The 19,074-nt window shown below is 37.2% G+C and overlaps 1 protein-coding gene and 1 long non-coding RNA gene across 2 annotated transcripts in view; one reads left to right on the forward strand and one right to left on the reverse strand.

The window, feature by feature from the left end:
• The window catches only part of LOC133283121 (uncharacterized), a 172,703-nt gene that overhangs the window by 143,965 nt on the left and 9,664 nt on the right, over window positions 1-19,074 (forward strand). The window lies entirely within an intron of this gene.
• The window catches only part of ACTR3 (actin related protein 3), a 32,495-nt gene that overhangs the window by 8,046 nt on the left and 5,375 nt on the right, over window positions 1-19,074 (reverse strand). The window contains exons 2-5 of the mRNA XM_061479426.1: window positions 7,042-7,097; window positions 2,673-2,797; window positions 2,003-2,113; window positions 350-445 (exon numbers count right to left, since the gene is read on the reverse strand). Of these exons, the coding sequence (XP_061335410.1) occupies window positions 350-445; window positions 2,003-2,113; window positions 2,673-2,797; window positions 7,042-7,097 (388 nt within the window). The remainder of the gene's footprint in view (window positions 1-349; window positions 446-2,002; window positions 2,114-2,672; window positions 2,798-7,041; window positions 7,098-19,074) is intronic.

A 19,074-nucleotide genomic window follows, 5' to 3' on the forward strand; every position in this document is an offset into this window, starting at 1 on the left:
TTTTGCTGCTTCATACTGAAAGGGATTCAAATCTTGGCCTAATACCATTATTATGATGTGGCATGTTGGGGTTGCTTGTTGGGTTTTGATTTTGGGGGGTTTTTTGGGTTGTTTTTTTTTTATTTATGATGCAACAGATATTATACTTTACTACTTAAGATGCTTTCTTCTATACAGTATATACAAAAGAACAGTGCCTAGCTAACAGACCACAGAATCAACACATCACACATGTAGTGGTGAAACAGCTAACTAGAAGTACGTAAAAGTATCCCAAATACCACTCATAGCAAAATTAGCTGTAGTTTGAAGACAAATACTGTAGCTCTGTCAACAGCCTTGCCCTTACCTGAACAGCAATATATAGCCCTGGAACATTAAAAGACTCAAACATGATTTCAGCAGTATATTCTCTGTTTTCTGGAGTATTTAATGGAGGCTCAGTCTGTGAGAGAAAAGAGAGAAAAAAAGTTTTACTTACATTCAACTCAAACCACCCAACTTTAATAAAAAAAAAAAAAAAAAGTCACCAAATCCTAAGTTTGAAAGAAAGATGAGTCATTCCATAACAATAGCATGTAAAAATAGTCATGTGCAAAGGGTGCTTTTAAAGGCAAATAGTGCAATTAAGACAACCTAGAAACTCCTCTGACAATAACAGAATTTATGTAAATTACATTCCAAAAACGTGATGATTTCAGAAAGAACAGGAAAACAGAAGTGCAATAGGAAGATTATAGTAATTACTGCTTAGGAGTCTACATTGAAGGCCCCCTTTGTGAGTTGGTTAGCTCATTACAACTTTTCACTTCACTTGAAAGAATCAAGGACTATCAATCTAAATATATCAAAGGATACAGTTTAGCATACTTCAAGAATGACAATTACTTTAAAAATTTCTCTGATTCATTAAAGAAAAAAAGCTGGTTTTCTTCACAAGGCAACCACTAAAACAAGTTGGCATGATCAACTGTGGAAACGTACTCAATTGAGAAAAGGTAGCAACAACATACAATACGCTGTGATAGCATGCTATAATTTTCATTAAAATAGCAAACATACTTAAGTCACTTGTCTGAAAGAGCAATTTGGATAGTGCTACAGAATATTTGAGGAAAAAAAAAAAAGTATCACTCTTCCATTACATGAACTAGGAGGGTAAAAAGAGGAGGTAGCCAGCCTCTTCACAAAGGTGACAGGACAAGGGGACATGGAGACAAACAGCAATGTGGGAAATCTTAAATAGGTAGGAAAATATTAATGTGGGAAATCTTAAATAGGAGGAAAAAAGGTAACATGAGGGTAGTCAAATATCAGAAAAGGCACCCCTGAGTTGTTATGGCATCTTGGTCCTTGGAAATATTCAAAGCCTGGTTGGACCTAATTACACCTGCTTCAAGAAGACTGTTGCTTAGATGTTCCTTAACAAGTATGGTCAACACCTCTTATTCCAAACTTGCTCTATAAACATTACACTAAAACAGACTGACTATTTCAATGGCTTTAAATATAATTCTGAGGAATAGCAGACGCTGCAGAATAACACTGACATTAATTCAGCTCTCATCTGCCTGAACACAACAATCAAACCTTCTGATTTAAGGAAAAACAAAAAAAAAAGGACAAAATTTGACTCTCAAGACACATCATCCAAGTGGCAACATTGCAAAACCAAAGTAATTACAATTTACATCTAAAGTCAAAACATATGAGTACTTTTTTGCTTTAAAAATGTACACTTAATCATTGAACTCAGTGGATAAATGATAAAAAGAAGTCATGAAGCAGAGAACAGGAAAAAGTTTGCAGTTCAGACACTGACATCTTTAGAAAATTAGAGAACCTGGATGGGATAAGCCAGGTCAGGCAAGTTCCAGATAATTTATATATTTACTTTGCTTTTCAAGATAAGCATGTTCTTATTTAAGAATTATTACGTAATTCAGCACAAATTACTTACTAATTATATGCAATTTCATAAGTAGCACATAATTTTACCTACCAAAAGAAAATAATGATCCTCAGGTTCTGCTCTTAGATACTTAAAGATTACTTGCTCCATAAACCTCTCCATCAAGTCCCAGTCTTCAACTATACCATGGCGGATGGGCCACTGTTGCAGAAGAATATCAAAATAAAATTGGAAAAAAAATGAAAATAAAAAAAGAAAAAATAAACAGTGTTTTCAACTCCAGTAGAAGCATATGATCTACATATGCAAGAAACCTTGCATTATGTTTTCCCTGTTCCAATCTGACACCTATTCGAAATTCAGATTCCAACCTTGAACAGGAGAGACAATAAATCAAGCTCTAAGTACAACAGAATGGAGGCACTAGGATAAACCAAAAATTCCCCCTAACCCAGCATTCTGACTTTGACATTGCTGACAGAAGATGCCAGGGAACATGAAAGAATATGATATTTCCGCTTAACACTCTCCCAGCCTCCCTTCACTTCAATAGAAACAGATAACCATATACTGTTTTGCAAATTCCCACAGGCTCCTGAAGGCCAACAAAACTAATACCAAGCCTTACTTGCCATTAAAACAGAATTAAAAAGAAAGTAAGATTAAATTTAACCAAAAGTATTCTTAAGCTGCTGCATACAGTGTAGCTACTGCTTCCTAAAGAGAACTGGAAAATCATTTTAAACATTTCTCTTAATACCTTGGTTGCATAAGTTGGTTTTTCTATTGCTTCATCCCCGATAAAGAAGTCTAAATCATCAACACCTTTCAAAACCCTCCTTTGTGCTTGGTCGACCACTTTTGCCGATTCTTTGATAGCAATACCTTTAACAGAGAACACAGACGATACTGGAGATCATATATCCTGCGCTAAAAAAAGAAAACCTCAACATTCAAAAACAGTTACACACTGTAATTGTATTTATCCTTTGTTTCAGGCACAAGCACAGAAAAGCTAAAGTAAACACAGGTAATTTGAATTCCAATCATAAGAAAACACAGTTAAGATTTCTAAAGTAAAACAATTACAGACCTAAATGCAGATTTAATTGTTAAGACACTCAATGTGTATTATCTCCCTGACTGCATGAAAAGAATCCCTAAGATACAATAACCCTACAGATTTCATTTTATTAAAAAAGTGTGCTAATTTTCAGCACACTCTGCTAATAACGATAATGTTTTAAAAAAAAGGGACGAATTTGTATAAATTGTATAAACAACAAGAAAGAAAACATGTTGCCATTATGTAAACGGATGTTTTGCTTCATTTGCACCAATTCGATTTCTGGACATACTATGAAACTGAGATATGGCACACAAAAGGGACTGACTAGCAACTAAATAAAAAATATACAAAAGAAGGCAGGAAGACACAAGCAGGAAAGCAACGTAAGACAGAAAATGAGTATTGGGCAGAAATAAAAGGAGTATTTTAAAAGAACAGAAACTTGTACGATTACCTGATGTACCTATAGGTACTTTGAAACAGATTTTCATAAAGTCTATGTTTAATTTCTCCCTTTAAATCCTACTTTTATCATTAAGAATAGGATGCAGAATTTCATTTAAGACAGATTATCTCCCTCTTTTCAGGAAATAAATGGCAAAAGTTAAGAACATGCATTGTGGCAATTTATTCCTTCCAGGGTAATTACTCATTAAAAAAAAAATAAAGGATTATCAAAAAAATACTCGCTAAGATAAACATAGGATGCTGGAAAGATGAACTGGTGATTAGATACCACAGGAACATGGATGTTCCCTTTCCTCAACTTTTACATCAGCTCCTAGCTACCAAGGTTACAGTGCCAGCAACGTTTGCTCTATTTTTTTAAAGTCTTACTACTAATTGTCCTTAAACACAATCCTTCACGCAAATGAGGAAATTCATATATATAAGAAGCATTAATATTGTTCTCAATTATTCAAAGGTTGTGATCCAAAAGCTCTTTCAAAGGCAGAATTATTTTGCTAATTCTCACCTCCAGCAGGAATTTGTTTGCTCTCAAATTTAAAAACCTTATGAAAACAGTTGCTGCAGCCTCAAGCCCACCAGGCACAGGGCGGCATAGCTACAGCATTTGGAAATCAATAGCATACTAGGGTAAAGCACTGTTAGTTTACTGATGCTCCCCATCTGTCTCTCTTCTCTTCCCATAAAAAGCAACAAAAGCAGAGCTGGGCAGCCAAAGGAACTAAAAACGTTGAAAGTTGTGAAAGGCTGAACAGGATAAAGCAGAAGACATTATTTTGAGCTCTTCAGGAAGAAAACTGAATCATACTGTAACTTCTGAAGCAGCTTGCAAGAGAGCAGAGAGGAAGCAAAAGGCTGAAGGAAGCCAAATATCATGGCCGAGGGGGAGGAGGGAGGGAGGGTGCAGATAGGAAGTAGAAGTTAAAATTGTGGGGAAGGAGATGTCACAAGGCCAGTGTTTGCTGCAAGTCAAAAGAAGAATCTTGTCAAATATTTTTCAGGTCATCATTACAGAGCTTGCAAGCTTTGGGGAAGTTTTTCTGTCCAAATACATGTTATCTTCAAGAACTTTCAAGTAAAATGCCATCGCTCACCACAGGATTATAGAAACTTTCAAGTCAAACTGTTTTCACCCTGTTACTAGACTAAAACAAGATGGGAGCTCTCAGTATTTTTCTGACCTTGAGGCTAGCCTGTTCAATCCTGGTTTTTAAAGTCAGAAATGAGAAGGAAACAACTTGAATCAAGAATCATATCCTGAAAACACAAACAGAAAAACAAATATTGCTGAAATCAGAGCTAGGCTACTGCAGTGCCTGAAGGTGGGCAGCACTCCAGCGGTGTACCAGAAGTTCTGCCTTTGGTTTGCTTGGCACAAGACTTAAGAGCTTTAAGAAAAAAAGACTACTTACATCAAATCAATTTCAGTTGTTTAACCACTACTCAGGTACATTTTTTTTCTTTTAAAGGTAAAGGGCCACTAACACGTAAACCAGCACAGATGACAGATCAAAAGAACTACAGGGTAACGGAAAGAAGTTGACTCCTATTTTAACATACAGCAGGAAAAAAAGGATTAAGTGAATAAAAATTGAGCAAAATTAACAACCTGCTACAATCTAAAAAGCAGTAAGGGAAGAAAGCAGTGAACCCAAGTTTCTTCAAAAAAAAAAAACAAAAAAACCCACACCTTGGCCTAAAATATTCTCATTTACTTCAATTTCCAAGCAAGCATTTATCATCACTAGAGAAGCATATTCAGAATTAAATCATGAACATAAGGAGGTAAGAATTTGTTAAGAGCAGGAGTGAGATAAGCAGCAAGTGAACAAAGTTGAAGGAATGCTGCTCAAACCTGTTTAACAGAAAACATTTTTTAAAGAACCAAATTGTTAAAATGCAACCACCTTTCCTGGAAGTCAAAGGAGAAACCAAACCATGTTTCTACTGGGGATAATACTAAGGAAATTAAAGACACCAAAGCGATTTGAAAAGACCAATTTTTCTTTTTTTTTTGTAATTCTACTTTGAAACTAGGTACTGCTATCCTCCATTTTCATTTCTCCAGTGTGGATTATACCAGTGCTATTTTATTTCGAGGCAGAAGATTAATGCAAACTCTTGCAGTTAATGTAATTATCTAACTTGTATTACAGCACAAATGAGAAAAATGTCTTTTACATTAAGAGAACTGCAGTCAAGGACCATTTCAGCTGTAGGAGCCTCTAATGCAGAGCATTTTTTTAAAATACACCACACCGTATCAAAAAGCTGTCCAAAAATCTCATTGACCCCTTTCTCTTGGACTCCAATAGCATCCCTATTGTACAAGTTTCTCTGTTTAATGATGTAGCAGGTCATTTTATTCCCAGAATTTGTTTAAAGAGTCATCATATCTCTTTTTTTTTTTGGAACAAGAAAGTGATTTCAAATGAAATAAACCAAACTTGAAGATGCAGAAAGAGTAAGGAAACTATATGAAATTTAGTAATCATTTGTCCATTTTTAATTTAAAGACTGCTATGAAGTTTATGAAGCAACGTACATTTTTTTCCAATGGCTCAGTAACTTTTTTAATCTAATGTTAAAACTTGGTTTTGCATGAAAAACAAAGCTGCAGAGTATATTTGCTATGCCACTGAGATAAAATCAAATGAAGTTCATCTGGAAACCGAAACAAATTAAGAACAATGTATTAAAAGATAATTCGGAAGAGATTGAAAGAATTCTCCCATTTGTATGAAAATCGGAGAACACATTAAGGGAATTAACTTCAGTTTCAATGACAATCGCTTTTTGAAGCATGTTTTCCAGAAAAATTAACACAGATCCTCAACTGCCCAGTTCTATTTCACAGTGACTACGCTGAAGCAGTATTAGTTCTAGCTCTTTTCCTGTTGCATTTACAAGGAAAACTGGGTGTACTAATTATTCCTTTTTACCAGGATGTAATATATGATTACTTTGGCACAGATGAATAATGACAAAATGCCAAATGGTGTAGGAGGTCAAAAGGTGAAGCTTTTCTAAACAAAGCTGATAGAGTTCCACTTTCTAGAGTAGAAACATATCACTTCAAGGAGGAGAAACAGTTCAAAAGACAGGGAGAAAATAAATAAGCAATTTTACAGGGTGGGGAGAAATGTTCACTTGTTCTATTTGCAAGACAGTATATTAACAGAGCTGGAACACTGAAAAATCTTTGTCAGGTATAACATCTTAAACCCTGAAGATATTAAACTATACATTTGAAAAATATTTTTTCTAGTTATAATCAACTGAACTTCTACCTGATAATCCATGAACAGGGGAAGAGCCTTCTGAGAAGTAAATATAGCCATCTTACTATATTTTAATATTATTTCAGTTTCCAAAAAATTAATTTCATTTCATATATACTATTTTAATGAATGTATCTTTCTAAACTGAGTATCCATAGCAAAACAGAACAGAGCCATGCTATTACCCTGTGGCATCACTAAGAGGTCTTTTCAAGTTGCTCATTTTTAACTGTCTTCTTTTTTCTTTAACGTAGCAACCCACAGAAACTCTAAGTAACTTCAGCATTCATACACAAGTAACAAATACTTACATGAAGGAATAATGAACTGGGGTTCAGTATTACCGGCATATCCGAGCTTTGTATACCTATGGAGGCAAAAAAAGTTAGGTTTATTATTCAATACAACAAATACCAAAGATACCTTCAATACCTTCCTTTCTTAACAAATACACCCTTCTTCCCATACCAGAAAGACCCACTGACTTTCAAACTTTCTGTTTTTCTTTTTTAAAAGGTAAAACAATGCTCCCTACCACAAGTCAAGCATCCATGTTTTTACTCTAGTAAAATTTCATTATGGAACAGAAAGTATGCAATTCATTTTGTCAGTCATTAGAAGAATAATTTAGAGTCAAAGTAGGTCTTCCCTGCTCAGTAGTTGGCATTTCTACAGAAATATTTTCATGTAATAAGTGTCAGTGGAGGAAGTGTTTTTGCAAGTGCTAACTATAGCCCACAGACTGCCAGCTGGGCACGGGGCAGGGCTGGCCATCATTCTTCACAAGCATTTCCCAAGATGCCCTATTGTAGGACAGCTGATAATGACAGTGGTAACAAAAGAAACTGCATTTAAGAAATGGAAAACAGCTTTGAAAATGTGTTTAATAAGACTAAGGAAAGTAAAAAGGAAAAGAACTACAAACCTTCACTCACTCGATTTCCAGAACATGCTACAGATAGATATATCGTTTTCATTGTTACAAAGAAATTACATTGCAATCATGAGAAATAACCACGAACTCAAGGTACCAAAACTATCCTGCTGCTAGACAGTTAACAGCAGCATATGCAAATTCTAAAACACACAGAACAAAATGCATACTAAATTCAAGAACACAGCCTACGCACAAGTTTTCAACACAGACATGACAAAGTTCTCATTTTATTTACAGAGACAGCTGTACTAACTAAATTAGCACCATCAGCAAAAGCATGAGACACTGTAGTAACACCTCTACAGCTTTCAGCATTCTGACATAAACCTGGAAGACCTTAGGCAGTATAAGGCAGTTTTAACTTCCAGAATCCATACATTTATTTCAGCAACACAGCAAAACACCAGGCAACAAGTACAGTAAGAGGCTGGTTCTTAAAAGCCAGAAGAGGAACGCTGCTGCAGTAGGCCTTGCAGTGATGCCACTGATGCAAGCTCACAACTCTCTCCCGTGCGCACTAACACCTACACAATTTCTGTTGCTGACATTAACTGCACACATTACTGCTGGGCCAAGAGAAACCTATCCTCAGAAGGAAGGTATACTTCTCTCTGAATAACAAAGTAGTTTAAAGCTGCAAACCTGTTATTGTCTGTCATACACTATTAACAATCCAGAGTAACCATTCAAAAAAACTTCCTATTGATCAACAGAAACGTTTACTGAAAAAGAAAACATCACCAGCTACTCATCACTCAGTATTTCAAATAAAACGAAAGCTAAACTGTTGCAGGTAGCAGGCTGCTCAGCTGCTTGTGGTATGGGAGACTGCCCAGTGCACACACAGAGCCAGCAGACTGAAAGAAAAACAGTTAAATGAAAGATGCATTTTACATAAAAAGACCATATTCGGACATAAAATCAGCGTATCTAAAAATACCATGGCCCATTCAGCAAGAAGTCTCCTGACTCATTAAAAAAAACAAACAAACAAAAAAAAACCCTCATACTTTTAGGCTTCCCAAAAAGAAAAAAGAAAAACTAAGGAAAAAGCCTGTATGGCTTCTGGTCTCTGAATATTAAAGTATCATATCAGCAAGTCTCCAATGTAGTCTCCAACACAATGCTTCACAACCCCAGTGTACCAAGATTTCGTTGCCCCACTCTCCTTCCACTTCAGGAATTACTCTTGCCCATCGGTTAGGGAAGGGACCTGCTACTCCCTCCTGTGCCTCAGACCTGGCTACCAGCTCCATGCTTGCAGGCAGAGCCAGCCTTTTGCAGCAGTCATAGGGTGACTGGTACTATGGGGTTCTGGACAATAGCTAGGACTGCCAGGGCCTACAGTAGTACCCATAATAAATAGTAAACTTGATTTTCATAACACAGAGACTCTTGTATCTATGTTTAAAAATGTGACAGGCAAGACAAAAAAAGGCAAGCTAAAAAATGAAGAGAAGTTGATAACAATCTTCAGTTGTCCAAATACACAACAGTAGGATGTTTTTTAAATTAACTTTTGCAAAGATGAGGCTTTATTCAGACTGATCAGATCTACTCTGTCACCTGAAATAAATCTTTAAATCACATGAAAGAAAGAATATCATGAACAAGCTAGATTTCACAAGTATACATGCAGTCTCCACAAACAGTTCATACAGGGCAAAGTATGTCTGACTAATGTATGATTCATGGGGGAATGAGGCACACCCTGCCTTCATCAGAGCAGCAATCACTGCCACTACAGAAGAAAAAAATCCTGATATTAAAGATACTATAAGGCAGTACCAATACTGCATCACAGTTTTCCAGTAAATCACAGCTTGTCTTGCCTGGTACACAGCACCGAAGAGTGGAAGGAGGGACAGGCAGACACATGTCATTTAATGAGACATGAACTCAGCTTTCCCATACTGAATTTGGGGCACTCAGCAATAGAGAGCAAAGCGCTGCACACGAGTATAGAAGTATAAGCAGATTTCTATTAAAATCTCTAACACAAAATCCCAAAAGTGAAAACCTGAATTCAATCTTGATCATTCACGTTTTCCTTTATTTCTCCACGTTCAGCTACCTAAAGTGTTTCTGTAAGCCTATTTGCTCATTTAAGCTGAAAAGAAAGAGGGGAGAGGAAAAAAAAAAAAACTAAAACACCAAATATGGCAAAAGATTTTGTTGGATAATCATAACCTTCAGATCTACTTTAGCAGATAAACCACAAAGTATCCAAAAGCAGTCCACAAAATCTTGATATACATGTACATACAGGTATATAGAGAACCATATACACACACACCTACCAAAATACATACATAGGGTGCTGATATTCCCCAGTAACTTCTCTGCAACATCTTCTCCAAAAGGCAGTGGGGTCTCACACATCATTCTCTGGCCTATGCAGATATAATGATATGACAACCAAAATATGGTGGGGTTTGTTTTTTTTGGTAGGGGACATTCATACCACAAATGGAGTAGGGGTAGCAACTAACGAAGGTTCCTTCTAAGTTAACTCTACTAATCCACATCTCAATTATCAGTGGAGAAATATTTCTAGAGTAACATCCACCTCAAATTCATGCCCTGAAATTGCAAAGTAGCTGCGTAGTGATCTGCCTCAGATCTCTCGGAAGGACAACCGAAAAGCTCTCCACAATGTTCTCAACTGAACTAATGGGATTTCTTCTATGTGCTCTCACCTAGAATGGATGTTTCTGAAGCTATGATATGAAAGCAATATCACTTGAAGGTTACACATGTATTAGTCATGCAGACAATTTTAAAAGCAAAAGGAAACAGCACTTAAGGTAAGAACTTGTAATGAGAATGTCATTAACAGAACCACAAACTACAAACAACAAACTATGACTATGCACCTTTGCTCCACTTCTTTCCTGTCCACAACAAATGTCATTCTGTACATATTCTCTCAAGTTATACACCCTAGTTATAGCCCAACTGCAATTTTCACAAAAGGGTGGGGAACAGGGAGACAACTACTTTGTGGTCAATGCATTTGTTCAGCTGCTCTGAGAAATACAACAGAAATGGGGTAGCCCAACATGAGTTGTATCCTTGCATCATTTTGCCAAAAGCCCCATGCAAAAACACAGCTTAGCAAAGCACAAGCAGAAAAGAGCACTAAAGAACACATCACCTGATCTTCAACTTCTGTACAGCAAATCCAGCTTACAACCTACCCCTCAGCTACTCCTAAAGGACCTGAACTAAAAGCAATTTCATATATATGACACATTTTTTTTAAATGCACACACAAACAGGAATAAGCTGTACCTCCAACTCTGGCCCCACTGAAAAGACACAACTTTAAAAACAAACCAAGCAACCACGTTTCTGTCAAGAGGGAGGAGTAACAGAAGTGGAAGTAACAAATCTGAAACTCTCTGGAAATAAATTACTGTCCACAATCTGAGCCACAACAACCCTTCTGCGCAAGCTCCCACTCAAAATGCAACACATTTCATTGGCTTGTATCTTACCCTGTACATGCAATGGGCTTCCCAAGTGGTGTAACCTGTACAACATACCTGTTAGCTTACGTAAGTCCTAAAATTCCAATACTGTGTATACCACAGCCTGTGCACCAAGCCCAGCAAGGCTTCTATAACTAAACACACCTCTGTGAAGTCCTACACAGAACCTATCCAAGGGGTCATGCTCTAAGCAAGTCTAACATTCACTGAGAAGATTAGGCTTTAGGCAAAGTTAAACTGCATTTATTCTTAAAAGCAAGCTGACACTGCCTCGTGCAAGGTGCCACACTTGCTCAGGCAGCAGATGTGTACTCCATATCCTCTTCCATGCAAATAGGTTTAAAGCCAATCTCCCATTTCCCTTTACAGCCTCTTGCAATTTGCTTATAAGCTCTCCTGAGGCAAGAGCAATTTGCATTTCTTCCCTGGAACCGTGTGGAAAAGGCTGCAAGAAATGAGGGCTGAAGTCAAAAAACAAGATGGTTACACAGTAACCAGAATGCACATCTCAGAAGTACAATTTAGACCCCTACTCTGAAGACTGCTTAAACATTTTATTGCACAGGCATGGATATGGGTACCTTACAGACATGCTATGTACTGCTTCCTGGAAGAAATTTTGAGTTTTCCAAGTGATATAATGCAATGGGAGTCAAAAAACATATCACCAGAAGTTAACAGCAGCACATAACAGCATTCCAGACATTCAGAAGAAATAGAAACAGATTAGTGGTTTAAAAGAAGTAAACCCTGCTAATTTCTGAATGCAATACAGATACCAGAGCCCAGGAGTTTCAGGCCTGGGAATCATTATTTGATTAAACTATTTTCCTACAGTTTGAAATCAGAATCCGGAAATTTTCAATGCACCCCGTCATGTCTGTTGTCCTGCTTAGACAATTCTTACTTATCATAGAATCATAGAATAGTTAGGGTTGGAAAGGACCTTAAGTTCATCTACTTCCAACCCCCCTGCCATGAGTAGAAAGACCTCACACTAAACCATATCACCCAAGGCTCTGTCCAGCCTGGCCAGAGATGGAGCATTCACAACTTCCCTGGGCAACCCATTCCAGTGCCTCAACAACCTTACAGTAAAGAACTTCTTCTTTATATCCAATCTGAACTTGCCCTGTTTAAGTTTTTACCTGTTACCCCTTGTCCTATCACTACAGTCCCTAATGAAGAGTCCATCCCTAGCATCCCCATAGCGCCCCTTCAGATACTGGAAAGCTGCTATGAGGTCTACACGCAGCCTTCTCTTCTCCAGACTGAACAGCCCCAACTTTCTCAGCCCGTCTTCTTACAGGAGGTGCTCCAGTCCCCTGATCATCCTCGTGGCCCTTCTCTGGACTTGTTCCAACAGTTCCATCTCCTTTTTATGTTGAGGACACCAGAACTGCACACAGTGCTTCCAGTGAGGTCTCACAAGAGCAGAGTAGAGGGGCAGGATCACCTCCTTCAACCTGCTGGTTATGCTCCTTTTGATGCAGCCCAGGATACAGTTGGCCTTCTGGGCTGTGAGCGCACACTGAAGCTGGCTCATGTTCATTTTCTCATTGACCAACACCCCCAAGTCCTTCTCCACAGGGCTGCTCTGAATCTCTTCTCTGCCCAACCTGTAAGTGTCTGGGATTGCCCCAACCCAGGTGCAGGACATTGCAGATGGCTTGTCTGAACTTCATAAGGTTGGCACCAGCCCACCTCACAAGCGCGTCAAGGTCCCTCTGGATGGCATTCCTTCCCTCCAGCGTATCAAACAAACCACACAGCTTGGTGGCATCGGCAAATCTGCTGAGGGCGCACTCAATCCCACTGTCCATGTCAGCGACAAAGATGTAGAACAACACTGGTCCCAACACCAATCCCTGAGGGACACCACTCGTTACTGGTCTCCAGCCGGACATTGAGCCATTGACCACAACCCTTTGCGTGCGGCCATCCAGCCAGCTCTTTATCCACCAAGTGGTCCATCCATCAAATTGATGTCTCTCCAATTTAGAGACAAGGCATATGCAGATCCAGTACTAAGCAGCAGAAGAGCCAAACTAGATTTCACTCCATGGCTTTCTGAAGCATCTTGTGGGTCTACTCCAAAGAATTTAACAGAGAAAAAGACTGCATACACCATTTCTTCAGATTAACCAAGAAGAAAGAAAAACTCTGAAAACAGAGGTTTCAGTTACATAAAACACAGAACAGCGAAGAATCTTACTAAGTCTGTTGCCTTTAGCACATCAATTACCTTCATCAGCACGGTCTGCAAACCAGGTTGCCATTTAAATCCAGTCTCATAACCTCACTTCTCTGAAGACACCACAGCAATAAATTCTCCATATATACTACTTGAACACCAGCAAGGACCGTTATGTTTGTACATGAAGCTGCTTGCTAAAATAAACTTTCTTTATGCTGATTTCCACCATCACAGCTTGATACTTTGCTGCATAACAGATTTTACAGAGAAACAGTTAATATGATTGAACAAGAGTACTTTAATATTTCCATTTATGACATTTCAAGCATCACTTATATCTCTAAGTTAAGCAAATAACATTATTACAAACGGTTCAAAAAGATTAAAAAAACCCACCAAGTTATTTCACTATTTTATACTTTTCACATCAGGCCTGTGCGTGAAGGCATGCAAGGCAGTGCAGGTGCAATGTGAGTTCACTGAAGCTTGTAAAAATCCTTGTTGCAGGTGTGCATACAGCAGCAAAATTAACTGCTAAGTTACCTTAACTCTAGGAAAATTGTAATGAAGTGAGCAGGTTGTAGAAGTTGCTATAGAAAAGCTCAGAAAGTGGGGAGATTTTAAGGAGCCGGCACATACTATGCATGCATTGCAATATATTCAAAATGGCTTGAAATAAAGTAAATAGCAATAACTCCAACATTTAAACAGAACAGAAAGATTCTTCCCTTCAATTCCCAGCTCCTTAGAGATGGTCTGTCTGTTAAAGACTTCATCAAATAGGGCTTAATATCCTTTCCCATTTTAACAGGGTAAATTCTACAGACAGAATTTGTAAGATAGAAACAGTGTTTTTAATTGTCTTTTAATAGCAAAGCTACGTTAAAAGTGGGACACTTCTCAAACACGGATGAACCCCTAGTCCTCGTTCATAGAGCCTCACATGACTAAAAAGCCTGAACAAGCCTTTATGCTTGTATTTGTTGCTTTTATCATCCTTCTTGTACACCAGATAAGACTGAAAACTCTAGGGAGTGTTTACTTTTCAAATCCCCATAAAGAGAAGTAGTAAGCAGATGATGGTGAAAAAGGAAAGCCATCTTGCCCCTTTAAAAAAAGGTCCCAGCTCTAGCATCAGGGGCAAACTGGTTAAGCAACAGCAGATAAGAAGTCCCTGAAGGAACAGATTATATTAGAAAAATAGGACTTGTATTATTATATTAGTTTACTGTCTCATTTCAAATGTCCTTGATAAAACACAAGATAGCAAAAGGCTTTGAAATGAGTCATGCTTTACATATTTTTATATCTATCTTTAACCAATATACATATATTACCTTTCACACAACCGGTTTGCATTTTTAAATGGCAATCACTTCTGTCAACTCTTGCTGATCAAAAAATGTTAAGTAATCAATAGTGAAAGCCAAAGAATTATCTCTATAAATGGAAAACCACACAAAGATTAGAAGTGCTTTCTGATGAAGAAAACCTTGTTACACTGTAGACAAGACACAAAGTGTGACTGGTAATATTTCAGTGACATACGGGACCCCTACACATCAGAGACATTACAAATCTGACACTCTGCAACCCTGGCCTTGGCATTAATTGAATTCCTATGTACCTGAAATTATTTCCCCTGAAAAATACCAGTCCACTTGAACGACAGCTTTCACCCTGACAAGTACTACTTTGCCACATACTGTAACTGTCACAGTAAAACAAACCATAAGCAGATTGGTCTGCAATTCAAAAAGTGAGCTCAAAAGCAGCCTGAAAGATAAATGCTTCTAACATTTATTTCTAAATATGAAAAAAAACCTCTAAAACAATTTAACTTCTCTTAAAGTATCTATATTTTTGTCTATGATATTTATCCATAGCTGCTTTTTACCAGCCACTACATCTATAATTCAAAGCATAGACATGACTGTAACGCTTGCTAGTACAATCTAGCTAAAACAGGTAGCAGAAACTAAGAAGTCATAGCCACAAACAGCCACATCAGAACCCTCCAGGTGCATGACTAAGAGGGACACAGAGGCAAAAGCAGCACATGCCACACATAATTCACATGCTTTGTAAGAATCTCCAGATGATGGTTTTTACACCAGTCTGGAGAACAGAGGATGCCACCACAGCTTCTGATTTTACTAACATCTGGATGGAGAAGAAGAGAATCAACTTTTAAATTTTCGCTCTACGTTTACTAGCAGCAAAACTTAAAGAGAAGACCCCAGCAGCATCGGTAACTTGACTCTAGAAAGGTTCTCTTCTCCTAAAAACAAACAGGAGGGTTGTAATAACACATTTATTACCAAAAAACTCCAGTTTATGATTGAGTCATGGAAAGTGTAAAAAAAGAAATAAAAAAGATCAGCCCATATTTAAGAGTTTCAGGCATTCTAATTATACTACCATCTCGAGTTCTAATCCTACTCAATTTTATATTTGTAAAATCCATTTTAAATATTTAATGCTGACATGTATTTTAACACAGAAAATAAAGTTAGCTTTCCTTTCACTACATTTTCCTCAAAGAGAAGCAAATGGCTTTGGATATTATCTTTGTATAATGAAAAGTAGTTTGTGTTGGCAAAAGCAGAATGCTTTCTTAGTGCTTCCTTTGAGACTTCTAGGCTAATTCATTCTAATAAGCATCTTAACAGTGCCTCTGTGTTACACCACACCAACACAATACTAACCTATACAGCTACAGGGTTTTTAATATCTTTTTATTTAACTTAATGAAAGGTTTCTGAGCACTTTCCACACTACTCCATGCGATATTTCAGAAAGATGAGGAAAGAATGCTCCAAAAGATTGGCAGTCTACAAGACTAATCACTTAATAGCATAAATTACTTATGATAAGGAAGAGATTAATTTGGCAAGTTTGTATATCATTTGCCCAAAATAAGCTGAACATTGCACAGACATCATCAAGAAAAAAAACAAGAAGAGAATAGATTAAATGTACACACTTTGCAACAGATAAAACAAGGAAGGATCAACTGAACCAAAAAATATGTAATTTCCAAGTAAACAAAATCTTGCCCTTGAAGAAATTAAGTAAGTAAAATCTAAGTCAAGAGCCATAGCTGATATAAACTTGACTTGGAAGTTTTTTGAAACAAATGCAATACAGTAGCTAAAACTGTAATGTTATTCAACATTTGGAAAAAAAAAAAAAATTTTTTTTTTGGTTGAGCATTTGTGCTCGTTATTTGCACAATTTCAGCACCTGAGAGCTCCAGCTTTGAACCAACAGCTACTATGCTATCACCCCAATCACATCAATCTGAGAAGAGGGTAAAATGAAACCGAATGGAGAGACGGAACATGGACAGGAGAGAAGCAGCACACAGCCAGTGCACAGGAGACTGTCCCAGCACGCTTCCAATCTGCCCAGTACACCAGGTACCACTTCAGCATCTGGGTAGGTAACCAAATGTTTTCCAACAAGAACAGGCTTGCATTAAAACACCAGTTTACATATTTATCATGTTTCACCATGTTTCTAATAAGAAACAGCTTCCAATTAGAAACAGTTGTCTTGCAGAAAAAAAACATGCCCCGCTAAGCTGTGGACAAAAACATACCACTGAGTTTTATTTAAAATAAATGTAGGTCTCATTTAATAAGATCACCGAGATTCTGAAGTCTGATTGCAAATATGCAAGCAGTCATATTGTGAAAGTTCTTGCAGATGATAAACCAGCAGGATAAGTCTAAGACAAGTCATGATAAATAAAATGCTAACACTGCAAAAACAGATAAAAGATACTGCATCAATTGAAGAATTAAAATTTGGATTCATTCACTGACAGCAGCACAACCAAAGCATCAACAGACAACCTCCTGTCTGCATCTTGCTCTCTACAGACTGAGCACGCCAAAACACATCCTGTGCACAGCTGCAAACACTTGCAATGACCACAAGAGAATAATAAAGAGAAAAAGGAAATCCCAGAACAAGAAAAAAAGTATCTAAATTTATCTGGAGATTTTTCCATGTCTAGTTTTAAAAATGCAAATTCATGATCACAGCAAAATGAATAAAACTGAATAAAGTTATACCCCACATTAAGTCAGTGGATGAAATTATGACTTTTTCAACTTTAAATATAATCCTCACAACTGAAGGGTTTTGATCACTTTTTGATTAGGCAAAAAGGACAGCTACTTCATTCTGATGATTAAACTAATCCTGCTAATGACTGTGCAATCAAATTGCACATTTTAATCATCTACCCAAGGATTATTTTTGTTAGGTTTATACACCTGAATATAGGTGAGCTCAGTGACTAAAACAAACCAAAAATTAAAAATCAAAGCAACAGAGATTCCTTTTCTTATGCAGAGCGGAAAGAACTCATGAATTTAATTAGGGATAAATTATGGTTTTACTTATTTTACCTTTGAATTTAACGTTGTCTCCTTAAAAGTCTTTAAATGAAGAATGTTCAAAATTAAATAGAAGTTTGATTAAAATTATCAAAGCCTTTTTGCATTTCCCAAAGAAAGTCTACAATGATGAAACAATGTTGAAACATTATGTTGAAACTTATAAATTGCATGAACTAAAAGACCAACTGCAAAGCTTCTTATATATGCCTATAAAAGGAGGCTAGTTACTAGTCAGGAACTTGCACAATATTTTTCTGAACTCCTAGAAACTGTATTTTCAACTAATCTAGACAAGAAATGTCCATCAGATTCATTCAATCAACATACTTTCTGGGCAGAACACTCAAGGCAAGTACTAAACAACCAAGAAACAAGAAGGGAACCTGTCCTGTCCCATCCACACACACCTACAACCGCACCCTCCCTCAAATCTTTCCTCACAACAAGGGCTGTACCCTGGTCTCAGGGGCTCAAAAGCTTGCTTGCATGCATGACTAGGAGCTCTGCTGTATAGAGAACATAGATCATTTATCATTAACTTTACAAATTCAGCCCATGGACACAAGTGGGTTTGTTCTCTACTCAGAAACACCACCACCAGCACCCCCTTTTATTTATATGTATGCATAAATATATCTCCAGTATCAGTGGGACACAGGAAGAGAAAAGCAGAAACAGAAGTTATCTGAGGAACATGGCTGGAAGGTGCTATGCACCTTGGATGGCTTCTGACATGCAATCAAATAAGATATAAACTGATTCCTCCAACGGGATTAAAAACCCCAATATATATACGCGTTTGTGTATAGGAATATATATATTTCCATCTGAATTCCTATTATTCTTAATTATGCTCTGTGCATTTAGTATTGCAACACAGACTGTGATGTATTTGAATCATTTAAAAGACACAAGTCATCATGGGCCTTCAGAATCTCTTCGCAATTATTTAAAAAAGAATTATTAAACCACAATTCTTAACCTAGCACAACTCCTTTTTCCATGTTAAGGATGAAGACTTTTGCCCTTCCCTCCCAACCACTTCAGCTACTGGCAAAGAAAAGATCCTCTTAAAATCCCGGAAGAGTTTTTCCATATTCCATTAAGGAATCATTTTATTCATGCATTCCAGAAGTAATTTTTCATTATGGAAAGACAACATAGAGAAAATTCATCCCAAAAGAGAACATAAATGGAACACACAAAAGGTCGTGACAGGATACCCAGTTGAAATATAAGCTGCAAGAACACCATAGTGCTGAAATATTTATCCTAAATAGAAGTGATGATCTGAAAATCTGTGA

Source organism: Pezoporus flaviventris, unplaced genomic scaffold (assembly GCF_033815535.1).
Source record: "Pezoporus flaviventris isolate CSIRO_AGI_PZ_B2104156 unplaced genomic scaffold, CSIRO_AGI_Pfla_v1 ptg000001l, whole genome shotgun sequence".
Taxonomy (NCBI): Eukaryota; Metazoa; Chordata; class Aves; order Psittaciformes; family Psittacidae; genus Pezoporus; species Pezoporus flaviventris.